Source organism: Excalfactoria chinensis, chromosome 5, assembly GCF_039878825.1.
Source record: "Excalfactoria chinensis isolate bCotChi1 chromosome 5, bCotChi1.hap2, whole genome shotgun sequence".
Classification (NCBI taxonomy): Eukaryota; Metazoa; Chordata; class Aves; order Galliformes; family Phasianidae; genus Excalfactoria; species Excalfactoria chinensis.
In genome coordinates this window covers 13978420-13991412 of record NC_092829.1, presented here as the reverse complement: position 1 = coordinate 13991412, position 12993 = coordinate 13978420, and the positions used below count along the sequence as shown (strand labels likewise).

At 37.1% G+C, this 12993-nt stretch overlaps 1 protein-coding gene across 7 annotated transcripts in view; it reads left to right on the top strand.

The window, feature by feature from the left end:
* The window catches only part of UNC79 (unc-79 homolog, NALCN channel complex subunit), an 88097-nt gene extending 76870 nt beyond the window's left edge, over nt 1-11227 (top strand). For 6 of the 7 annotated variants that reach the window (XM_072338146.1, XM_072338148.1, XM_072338147.1 and 3 more), the window contains 6 exons: nt 80-255; nt 1887-2073; nt 3712-3909; nt 5312-5389; nt 9350-9391; nt 9920-11227. In XM_072338146.1, coding sequence (XP_072194247.1) covers nt 80-255; nt 1887-2073; nt 3712-3909; nt 5312-5389; nt 9350-9391; nt 9920-10120 — 882 coding nt within the window. In that variant the 3' untranslated portion in view covers nt 10121-11227. The remainder of the gene's footprint in view (nt 1-79; nt 256-1886; nt 2074-3711; nt 3910-5311; nt 5390-9349; nt 9392-9919) is intronic. The other variant, XR_011903743.1, reaches the window with a different exon arrangement.
* Nucleotides 11228-12993: the final 1766 nt, after the last annotated feature.

Here is a 12993-nt window from a genome sequence, read left to right as displayed (position 1 = left end):
TCAATATAGAGACCTCAAGAAAGAATGAAGTGAAACAGAATGCTCTTTTCAGGTAGGAAATAAGATCTTTGCTTTGCAGAGTCATATGAAGACTTGTTCTCAGCCATTGCATGAAGACACGTTTGGTGGGCATCTGAAAGTTGGTTTAGCTCAGATCACTGCTATGGAAATCACACGAGGAAACCACAGAGACAACAAAGCTGTGATCCGATATTTGCCTTGGCTTTACCATCCTCCTTCAGCAATGCAACAAGGGTGAGAATGCTTTTCCACAAAAAGGAACACTAACATGAATTAGAAGTCTACACAGAATTCTGTGTTTGTTGCTAGGTTGAGTAGTTAGGATGTGTAGTTGGGATTCATGGTCATGGATCAATGAAAATGATCATCAGTATCTCCCTGATCCTTATCTGAGAAGCTCATCAGTGCAGCATTTAAAGCACAGACTGGTGGAGGTATCTCCTTTGACTTGACTGGAGTTGCACTGGAAAATGAACTTGATACAGACAGTGAAAAGCATCCAAGTTATTTTTTGGTCCTATAATTACATAAAATATGGTCATAGAAAAATGGAAATTATGCCCCCTGAAATTACTGATCACAAATAAGTAAGATCTTTAAGTTTAAGTCTGCATAGATGGCAGCAAAACATACTGACTTCACCTAGGGAGAAGTCCTGTTATTCAAAACCTATTTTTTTTTATTTTTTATTTTTTTCAGCGTGAGAAATTCTAATATGCAACTTCTTATCTTTAAAAAGAAGAGCAAAGCACTGTCCTTTGTCTTACAATGCTAACAAGTGAGATGCTTTGAGTGTAGCTCACTGGACTGTATTTTAATGAATCTGTATTCCAGTCCCAGCTTTGTCTCAGGCATTCTGACTGGGCTCAACTGTTTGGTCTCCAATCCTGCATACAGAACATGCACAAGTTTTAAATAAGGAGAATAAGAGACTCTCTGGACTACAGTTTCTTATTTGTAAAAATTATATTTTATATTCTGAGGTGAAGATATGGACTTCCCATGAGACCCTGTATGTATTTGAGAATGAACATTTTATCATCCTGTACAAAAAGTACATTAATGGAATGTACCTTTGTTTCTATGAGTCCTTGACAATGACATTAATTTATAAATGAGTGATAGTAGTGAGTGACCTACTATGTAGTGATTTGTTGATCTAAAATATTTATTTTCCCATGCCGATGTGTTCAAATGGGTGTGGAGTTTGGACTGTTTCACAGGAAGGGGATAGACAAGATGACTCCAGAAAATACTATTCTTTCTTAGACTAAGCACAGAGCTTCACAGTTAAGCTTTGCTCTAGATGGTGGATGAATAAGTCACGAAGAAGCACAGTCTGCCCACAGAAGAATGCTGTCCTAATGTCCAGGGGGAGACAAAGGGAAAAAAAGAAATGAACTCCACTTGGAGTTCATGTATGGAGAAGTGGAACACAGTGAAAGTAAGGCAGGGCAGAGCACCTGTGTCTCAGAGCTAGCAGTGGAATGAAGAATACCTTGTCATAGCCTTGTCAGCTGTGTGCTGTCCTGGGACACAAGGGGAAGCACTTCTGTTTGGGCAATCCTTATCTGATGATTTCTGTGTAAATAATCACTGTCTGTGGATCAGGTGAATCAGTGCATGTTTTATCCTTTTATAGAGACCACTCCTTAGGCCCTTCCAGTTATGTTCTGTTGGACTTGTTCAAGGTTATGTCAAATTCACTAAGTTCTGTGTGGTTCTAGACTTCCTGTAAGCTGTACCAATTATTTGTGCCTCCAGAACACTTAAGACTGCATCTGCAAAGTGTTTAAAGAGATTCTTTGTGTTGGGGAAGAAGCAGGAAACTTTGCAGCATTATAAAATCCGCTCTTTCTTGACAGGCCCAAAGAATTCATAGAATGTGTTTCACATATTCGTTTGCTGTCCTGGCTACTCCTGGGGTCACTGACACACAATGTTGTCTGTCCAAATTCTCCATCATCTTGCATGCCTATTCCACTGGATGCAGGTTCACAAATTGCTGACCACCTTATTGTTATTCTGATTGGGTTTCCAGAGCAATCGAAGGTAAGGGATTCTGCATTTTAAGAGGAGATGTGGTGTATAATGGCCTTACTCTTGAAAATATTTATCACTAAGTTGTATTTTGATTGTGATATGAAATTTTAAATTCCACAAATATTATCAAATCTACGTAATGTAAAGTAATATCCTGTTTAAAATGACTTACACTTCCAGCACAGAATCCCACAGACTGTTTCTGAAGTAATCCAATTATGTTATTTTGAGAGTCTAAGAACTCTCTGCCTTTTTTATATTTGAGAAAAGATTCCACCGGATTAAAGCAGGCCAACATAGGGGTGTTTATTTCTTCTGAAGTAAAAAGGAGGTCTAAAGCATTAAAATCTGACATATAGGGAAAGAAATCTCAACAGTTTATCTTGCATACTTAGCTTTTCATCTATAGAAAACTGGTGATGAAATCATTACAAATAAGTTAAAGAGATTTAACTTTTTCAGAATATCTCAGTACAGGAGTGGGGAAGGACAAACTCAATTCTAAAGTGAATCTTTAGCAAAGACTATCTCTGTAGCAAATCTCTGGAGAGTTGCTAGTTCTTATGTAGGCCTACATAAGATTGTATTGTATAACCTATTAATGATGCTGTGATCAAAAATTAATTACAACAGTGATGGTTCAAGTACAACTTTTTGTTTCTAAAGAAGCTATTGGCAAGAGAGTTACTGCAGTTCATAAGCAATTTGTGACAGTAGCTAAACACAGATTTAACAGTACACTTATACCAACCAGGATTTTATTAACTGCAGAAGCAGGAGGATTATGCTTACTTCTAGTACTTAAAATCCCCCTTTGTTTCCCCACCCAGCCAATGCATTGGTGCTTCCCATTCATATCTCCTGGCTTTTATTTCCTTTTTTTTTTTTTTTTTTTTTTTTTTTTTTTTGTCTTTTCAGTCAATTACCTCTTTCCTGTTACCAAGCAACCACTGCAATATTTGATGTGGTCATACTGCCAGAAAGCATGGATCACTGTTGCACTATACAACTGAGAAATCATTTCTGACCAGTAACATCGTTCTTTTAAGGGAGTAGTTAATGGTCAGGACTCCTGGAGCCTCATACATTGCAATATATAATATTTATTAGCAAACTCATGCTTGAGTCCACAGGATGAATTCTCTGTTAGTTTCACAGAGCTTACTTTCCTGGACTGTGAGCATCTGTGTCCCAGCAAGAGAGAAATAGATAGCAGTTGTGTGATGATGTATTTTGTGTGATACTCTTCCATGTAGGTAATCAGACTAATAGATGTATGTGATTGGTGCTCCAGGCTTCCCATAGATAGTGGTAGGAGTTTTGGAACAAGAGTTTCAGGACTACTCTTTAGTACCTGTTCTGCAAAACTAACCTTTTCTTTAGAGGGACTGACCTTAATGTTGTACACTAAGATTGAATGGGGTTGTGCAAATGCAGTTTTTAGTCCATTGATATGAAATCACTTCTAAACACGGAGATGTTATCCAACATGTTTAGTTCCTTATTGAAGAGAAACATTCAGGAAAGTGAAGGGTAAGACTGCACAGTGCAGTGCATGAGAGGGGGGTACTTTTGGGAAAGCCTCTACATTATACTCCAATACACTTTTTTTCTATAAGCATTGTCTTCTCTTTTCTATTTCTACAGACATCTGTTCTGCACATGTGCTCCCTCTTCCATGCATTTATATTTGCTCAGCTCTGGACAGTGTATTGTGAACAAACAGCAGTAGCTCCAACAGTCCAGAATCAGAATGAATTTAGTTTTACAGCAATCCTTACAGCCCTGGAGTTCTGGAGCCGAGTGACACCTAGCATTCTACAGCTGATGGCACATAACAAAGTGGTGAGTCAGATGCTGTGCACAGATTTGTATAGTTTAAGCTTGGATGGGGCTTGGATTTGTTTCCACTTTTCAGTGGAATACAACAGTCTCTGAATAACTTTTTAAAGCATCACTGATACTTTGAGAAATTAAAGAGAAAGCTAGTTCATATTGGTTTAACCTTACGGTGGGCCTGAGATAGGGTATAGCCAGGATCTGCCTGAAACAGAGGCGTGGTGTTCCAGTGCTAGTCGCTGCTTGTTGGATCGAATAATTGATTGGATTGAAACAGGGGTCTCTGCTTCTCATTCCCCTTGTGAGGAATCTTTCATAACACCTTTGGACCTTTGTACCACCTTTGGAGCTTTGTAATGGCATAGGAGCCTAGGCTGTATTTGGAGCGTCTTTGACACTCTTTCCTTGTGTATCCTCCATATCAAGAGGCAAGGAATGTCTGAAACTGTCTTTAAATGATACTCCAGACACTCAGTGGGAGCTGTACATAGTGCAACTTACTAGCCAGTTGTTCAGTCAGACACAAGGGAAAATGTCAAACTTTAGGACAAGGATGTGACCTGGAAGCCTCAAGTTCCAATCTTTATTCTGAGTGTCACATTGTGTGGCTTCAGTGCCAATTATTAAAGTATTTGCTTTGGCTCTTGCTCTGTGACATGTGATAACAATACTTGCTCATCTCATGTGGGTGTTGTGAGGTTAATTAATGTTTGTGTAAAGCGCTTTGAAGATAAAAAAGGGTACATAAAAGTTTATTATTGTCAGGGGAATTTACACGTAGTTTATGCAGTCACTGTAAATGCTCACTGTTGGCTCAAGATGTTTTTCTTGAACTTATGAATTTACATAATATAAAACATAAAATGTTGTCTACCACCAAATAAATAGTATCTTCATCTGTCATAATTAATCATACAAAATGGAAGAATTATGGATTAGCTGCCAGTTCAGAACAATAAATTGTCTTCTGATAGTAGAAAAAAAAAGAGATGTTTTATGTGACTATGTTAATTTTCAAAGGATTCAGTAAATAAAAATATCAATTTCTGACACCTTGATTGATGAGAACTACAAAGCAAAGGCAAGTAAAAGGATTTATGTTGTCTGAAATGAAGAAAGCTGAAGACAACTTGTTTTGATGTGTGATAGGAGTTAAAATTCATCGAACTCTGAAATATTTGACAGATGTTGCTGCATTGGGAAAACTAAGTAAAGAGAAGTGTGCCTTATATGTACATATTATTGTAGGTGTATTTAGTAAATATGCATCTAGTGATTCAGTATAACTGCCAAGCAAACAAAGGAAGGTTTTTTTAGGGTTTGTTCAGTGTACAATTGTACAATACTAGTTGTTGATTTGTTTTAATTCTTAAATTCTTTTTGTTGTTGTTGTTTCTTTTCTTACAAGATGGTGGAAATGGTATGCCTGCATGTGATTAGTTTAATGGAGGCTTTGCAGGAATGCAACTCTACAATCTTTGTAAAGGTAGGTGTACCAAAGTATGCACATTTAGTCAAGGATGTTGTATATCAATTATGGTTACTAGAGAATGGTCCCTGCAACTCTTAAAAACAACAACAAAAGTAGAATTTGAATGTTAGTGAAGAAATAAAATCTAGTAGAGCATAAGAAAAAATATAATCTCCAGTGAGACCAGACTCTAATTTAAAATCCATATTCGTCTGATATTTTGAAATGGACTTGTGATCTCCTTCCTCCTTTGGTTGTTGCAATGGTCTTATTCACCTAATGATCTCAACTAGTATCACTGGTCTTACAAGAACCTCTAGGTTCTGTCTGAATTTTCAGCAATTCTGTAATCCTAAATCATCACAGATCCTTTGGAGATCACCTCACTAATCAGTTCTCAAATTCTTAAAGGCTGATAACAAAGCCTTATTCCACAGTAGTGTATTAAATGCCTGGCTGTCTTTCTTAGTCAAATATTATTTGATAGTAAATCTTTCTAATGGATGTGCTACAGGCTATTTTTTATTTTAGAAGTCAAATAAGGCATGCTTCGTTAATGTAAAACTGCTTTTGAAATCAGCAGTCAGGCTCCTGAGCATTTTCTGAACTATTCAGATAAGAGCAGAATAGCTTACAAAACAGTTGGGGTAGTTGCACAAGCATGGATCAACTTTATTAGCAGTTTTTTTTCACTGTTTTACCATCACATTATTCTGAAGGTGTTTTTTTGTTTTGATTTGTTTTGTTTTTTGTTTTGTTTTGTTTTGTTTTTTCCCTACAGAAAATTATAACAAACCAAGTAGTTAGATGCACTCTGAACATCGCTGATATATGCTGGTTAATGTAGTTCTTCAGTTGCCATAAAGGAAACTTCGCACTAATGTTTTACTCCCATCTTTTATAGAGAAGGAGAAATTGAAAATATAGTAGCTAAAATGAAAGGATTTGATGTTAACTGACCTGAAAATATTCACATTCATCGTGAAAATACAGATTTACTGTCAGTAATGTCTCAATTCATCACAAAAGTTCCGTCACTGTAGGGACATCAAAGTAATTGTCACTGTCCCTAGAGGAGCTGGGGGCAGTCTAGGATGTCCAGAATTTGACAAGGATATGTCTTCAAAGAAAATGGAAGAATGGCTTTAAAGCTGTCAAAAGAGACGCTTCTGGGGCTAAATTCCCCTCACAATTCAGACATACACTTACAGAGGGTTACATTTCTGAGTATAAATCAATGATATGCTAAATCAGGTTAAATCAAGTTTTGTTACTGCAAAATCAAGCTCATAAGCTTATGAAATCCAGTTAATATGCTTTCTATCATGCTCAGTGAATGGGAGGTGGAAGGAAGAGTCTGGATGGCCAAATCCTATTTACTTAACCCTAAAATGAAGAAACCATACATGGACATAATAGTATGTTAGGATTGTAGTCCCTGTTTCCAACTTTTTCAGAACTAATTAATTGTGTAAGTATTTATCCTAGTTTTTTCCCAACATTTTTTCAGCAAATATAGTCATTCCTCTTAGAACTGGGCACAGTCATGGTAGTTTGTCATTCACACTTTGTCTACTGCAGCGTCTTTTATTCCATCTGAAGAATCTTTCTTGATAATGAAGTCATTACGTAATTATGTGTGATTCAACACATATTTCCAATGCATCACAATGAGGTTTTGGATGATGACAGGCCATTTGCACTAAATGAACATCTCCTGAAAATCTGTCTTAAAACAAGAGAGAAATGGAAGATATGAAAAATTCATCTCTCTCTCACTGAAAGAAGAGCTGTCTTTGTTCCTGGTTATAAGCGTTCCTTTATCTTCTCCTTTGCATTGGTTCAGTGAGGATTACTCTTCCAGATACATCCTCCAGATGTGTTGACCTCTGATATTAAACATTCTGAATTTAGCAGAGACATATCTTTGATTGCTTTCTATGGTCTTTAAGTGATTTCCTGTTTTCTTAGAGGATGATTTTTGGATCTGATTTTAAAACATTTTGACTGATCTGGTGAGGAAAACAAAGTTTATTTCCTGTGAAAATATTTCAACCATTATATGTTTATTTTTTTTTTTTTTTTCCTTCGAAATGAGCAGAGCTGAGGAGCCAGAAAAGCACAGTAACCGATCTACTCTCCAGCCTGGCTTCTGTCAGAACTTGCACTGGAATCAACGTGTTGAAAATATCAATTCCAAAAATCGACAGTGACAGCAGTCTGTTCTTCCAGCCGTTTTTTTCTAGCCAGCTTTATGTATTATTCCTTTGTGTAGAAAAGGCTGGCTGGGAATTAGGTCATAAAGCTTAAGTGCTTCAATAAAAATTTCTTCTTGTCTCATTTATCTAAGTGGCAGCTGTAGGAGTGGAGGGTTTACTTCCTTGCGCCTGAAGCAGAATGTTAGTTTTCCTCCATGCGTCCAGATTCTGGAAGATGAAAGTGGTGCTGGATGACCTTAATCTTATCTAACCTTAGACTCCTATGGCATAAATATCAATATGAGCTAGTTTCCTTGACTACCCTTTTTAGTCAATGGATATAAACACATATTTTTAGGCCATGACTCATCTTTATCTATTTTAGATATCTAGTTCATCTTGTACCAAAGCAGTGATGAGAAGTGCTTATTGTTTTCAGCTGATTCTAAAAGATGACCAGTCAGTTGGTTTGGATGCAAAGGGAGGTACCTTGGCCCTGAGGAAAATTCTCTTCCCTGTGTTTTCTGCCTACCATCTTTCCTTGCTTGCTATACCTCTGACACCAGCTCTGTCTCTACTGGCAAATTTCACAGTGAAGTCACTAATTTTGGGTGAAATTTCAGTTACATTTGTTAATGGCAGTAGGACACAGAACATGGATTTTCACTATATGTTTCCTGTTTCCACCTCTCCAAGAATCACATCTGGTCTTGGGGGCACTAGATCTTACTAGGCACTTCATTTAGTGTGGGAGTCCACAGAATGACATAGAGAATTCCGATACCTACTGCATCTGGCTACTTTCCAGCTGTTTTGGCATTCATCTATCTGTAAATGCTGAGGTCCTTTGTTTGGTAGGCTAAATAATTGGTCCTGACAGATCTGCATATGATTCTCCAGCAAAATAGCACTGAAACTGAAACAATTATCATTCCTTGCACAAGGCAAACAACACTTTATCTAATGTTGTCAATAGTGATTAGGTTTAACTTGCAGCTCCTGGTAGCATAATTGGTACATTGCAAATTAGGATGCCATTAAGAAGGAACATTTTAGAACAATAATCTCGGTGGTTAAATTAATATTGGAAAACACAAATACTTCTGTTAGAAGGGCCTTTCTGTCTTCTAGAAGATTGTCATGTTATACTTACTCTGAAATAGGAGTTCTCTGAGGAGCAGGACACTGAAACAAATATAAGCATTTCTACATAGTTAGGAGAGTATATCTGTGCTTGCAAGCATATAGGTGGCATTCTACAATGAAGCCATGACACTGACCTAGTGGCTTATGAAGTGCTGGTTGCTATTTAAGTATCTGCCCTTTATTAGGAACTTCTCTGTTTTTTCAGTTCTTGATGGATACTTTGCAATATGGAATATGTACTGTATTCATTCTGTTATTGCTCATCTACACATACAAATATGCCCTCAGAGGAAGAAAAGTGATTTCCATTAACTTTCTTTTTATTTATTTATTTTATTTTATTTTATTTTATTTTAATTTTGCACTCTTGTCAGTGTCTAAGGCAGTCCCTAGACAGGACATCAATAGATGCTACTACAACCTACAAACAAAGGAAGCTGGCTTCTTAACCTCAGAGAGTCACCTGTGATTAAACATGCATCACTGAAAAATAACCACATTTGTAGATTTTTGGTTCAATCCCTATGCATTTTGGAAACTAAATGGGTTAGATGTACCTTTCTTTGTCTCACAGTTACTACAGAATGTCTACAGTCACTTGTATAATAACAAAATGCATCTCTTCTTACAGCTAATACCAATGTGGTTGCCAATGATACAGTCAAATCTTAAGGTAAGTTGTTTTGTAACTTGTCATTTTACTTTCTGTCATGTATTTCTTTAAATTCTGGAAGAAGGGTTACTAGACTTGGTCTCCAAACTCTCTGAATATAGGTCATTATGTCACATCCAGGTGCACTGGGTAGCTCAGCACTTCAGAAGGTCTTGGATATCTTAGCATCATCAGCTAAGATACGTGCCCTGTGCTCAGTCCTGGTCTTCCTTTCCCTTTTAAAATACTTCTTACTGGGTTCTGCAGTCTAGCCTTTTATTTTTTAATGAAGTTGTTGTTCCCCAAGCTGTGGTTTTCTTGTTCTGGGGTTGAAAATCCCATAACAGATCAGGATTGGGAGTCTTAGTGGTTTGTAGGCACACTTGTCATTCATGGCAACACTGCAGTGCAGGATGTGAAAGAAAGAAACGTGACACTGGGATAGTGCAGGAGCTTTCCCTGACCAACAACAACACTTGATGATAATAAGTACAGTACTAATACATATATTGAAGGAGATAAACAAAGTATTTTGTGTTATTTCGACAGCATTTGTCTGCTGGACTCCAGCTACGCCTCCAAGCCATCCAGAGCAATGTCAACCATCACAGCCTAAGGATCTTACAGGGGTCAGGACAAATGAACAATAGCTCGTCAGTGCTCCGCAAATGGCTGCAGTGTACCCAGTTTAAAATGGCTCAAGTGGAAATTCAATCATCAGAAGCTGCATCTCAGTTTTATCCTTTATGATTCACATAAATTGCTCCAAATGTTAATTTTTAGTCTAGCAATAATGGAGTTAGAGCTGTAGAACACCTTTTGTAAAAATCAGTATACAGAGTACATACTGTATCTATACTTTTTAGCCTAGAACAGATTGTGGAAAAGTTTATGTGAAGCTGAGAGTCTGATCCTGCCAGTCCTTAGTTATATTAATCATTTATACACAAAGGAGCAGGATCAATTGGTATTCAAGTCCTCATTCACAAACATGTATTTTGCAGGATTGGACTCAAATCTATCTCATTGTACATATCTCTGATCACTGAAATATCTCGTTAATAAATGTTTCTTTATGTTATTTTTGAAGCTAATACAAAAATCACCTTTCTTTAACTTCTATTTTTTTTAAAACCAGAATCGTGGGTATTCACAAACACATGGAAGTGCTATGTTGCTATTTTTTGATGATAATAAAGAGAACTGGCTTTTTAGGAACCTTTATAGTTATTTGGGGAGACCTTTTTTTTTTTTTTTTTTTTTCACATTCACAGCTGGCAATGCAATAAAACCTGTCACTACGAAACAGTGGTGTTCTAATGAGGCTTTTTGTCATCATCTTCTGGGAAAACAACAGCTTTTAAGGAGAGTTATTATAAAGTGCACTTAGAAATTAGATTGTTAAACCGTGCCAATTCGTTTGTCTTTTTTTTTTTTCTTCAACGCTGTTTTCCAAATCTGCCAAGCCTCATTTATTATTTTTTGGAATATTGCTTTTACTTCATCGACGCTGTGCTGCTCTTTGTAGGTTTCATATAAGCCTCTGATTTTTGTGAATACTGTATTGTATTCTTCTGTAATACTTGTATACGGTGCAATTAAAAATGGATAACTCAGACTTATTCTGATTGATGTCTACGGAAATTATATTTCAAGACTTCAAGAAGAGCATGGTTGGACCTGAACATTTGCATAACAATATTGACAAATTGCACCATTTGCATACTGTTGTGTTGAACACGATGTTTAATAACAAATGGGTTTTAATATCATAAAAAGACTCAGCCAAAGCCTATTGAAATTTAAAAGATTCAATAAATACAGTGAATTTTGCCTCAGATCTTAAGAGCATCATGATTTACCACTCCTTGTAATTTAAATCTGTGCAATCAGAGTTGTATTTTCTGTATTTATTACTAATAATGCTCCGACTAGAAGAATAGCAAACACACATTTACATTGTGTTTTCGAATGCTATTAAATTTCTGGACTTAATTGCCACTCTAAGAACTAAGATTTTTCCTTCTAGACTGTGTAGAGATGCACACCTGTAAGGAACTGTCTGAATATGTTTTAGTTGTTGTGGAGGTTCTAGCTTTCCTCTGTAATGATGCTGCAGAAAGACAGAAAAGGAAATACGTCTTTAAATGATCATTAGGCTTATAAACCAACAAAACCAAAACAAGAAAAATCCACCAAGACAAAAGATTGTAGGGATATGCTAGATTGCTTGAAAGATACCTACTAGTGTTTTCAGTGGAGTTTATCAGAATAAAGTATAGTAGATTCATTATAAGCAGTTTTGTTGCAGCTAGTTTTGCTTGTTTTTGACTTGCATCTGACTAAGCAGAGGTTTTGAGCATTTGCAAAACATTTCTGTCTTGGTTTGAAGATTATTAAGAGATCCAGCAGAAAATTATTTCTTATGTTTTAGGTGTAGATTCTTGTCATGCTGAATTGAGATTGCATAGATTTGCATACATTGGTATGGAAAGGCTTCTTCTCAAATGTTCACGGTGGTAACAGTGAGGGAAACAGCACTTTTTTCTCCAGCTTTTTACTGGCTATGAGGAGAAAGTTGTTCCTCTCCAGGTGCAGGATTTTGCACTTCCTCTTGCTGAACTTTATGAGGTTCCCGTCAGCCCACTTCCCCTACCTGACTGAGATCTCTCTGGATACAGCACAACCCTCTGGCATATCAGCCAGCTTCCTTGCAGCTTTCTGCCAACCACAGATTTGCTGAGGGTAAACTTTGCCCCATAAGCCAGATCATCAATGAAGATGTTAAACAGGACTTGTGAGAGTATGGACCACTGGGGTACACCTGTAGTTACTGTTGTTAACTTTGTCCTTCAGGCAAAACGGAGCTGCAGATTTTGGTCTCAATTGGTTTGACTCCTTCCTTTCCTGGACTGTATCTTGTTCCTGCTCGTTTGCAGTATTGAAGATATCTTTGCTGGGCTAGCACACAAATAGGGCCTGGGCGCCTCTGTGGTGGAGTCTGGTATGATCTTAATGAAATGGAAATGTGATTGGTTCCCTTAAAGTATGATGTGCAGGTAAGGGATTTCTGCACTGTTTGTATAGCCCGGTGAATCTGAAATACAGCTGAATGGTGAAGTGTGGGAGAGAACACGCAGGCCTTGGGTGTGAGAAAGGATGTTATCTTGGGTGGGCACAGCGGGTTTGTGGAGACTTAAAGGATGAAAGCATTTTATTTGTGGCAAAGAAGTTTCTCTTCAAAAGTCACTTCTGGAAAGTAGATGCCATGAACAGGCATCTCAATGGATAATTAATATAGGCAACATGGTATGAATGTTCTCCCTGCATAGCAAAATCTCTGTATCTAAGCATCTACTATTTTGAATGGCAAAACACAGAAAGAACACAAATATAATGGTTGATATATGCTAAAATTAAACACAAGCTAAGCCAGACATGCTGAATCCAGGTCCGTAACAGAGTCCCTTCAGGCTCTGTAGAAATTCAGGTCTGGTTCTAACCCAGGGTTTTGAGAAAAGATCTAGACACAGAACCAACTTCCATAGATGAGCATAGGATTTAGGGGTTTGATACAATTCTTGCAGAGCTGTTGTCATATATGACTGTAAATATGAATTGAG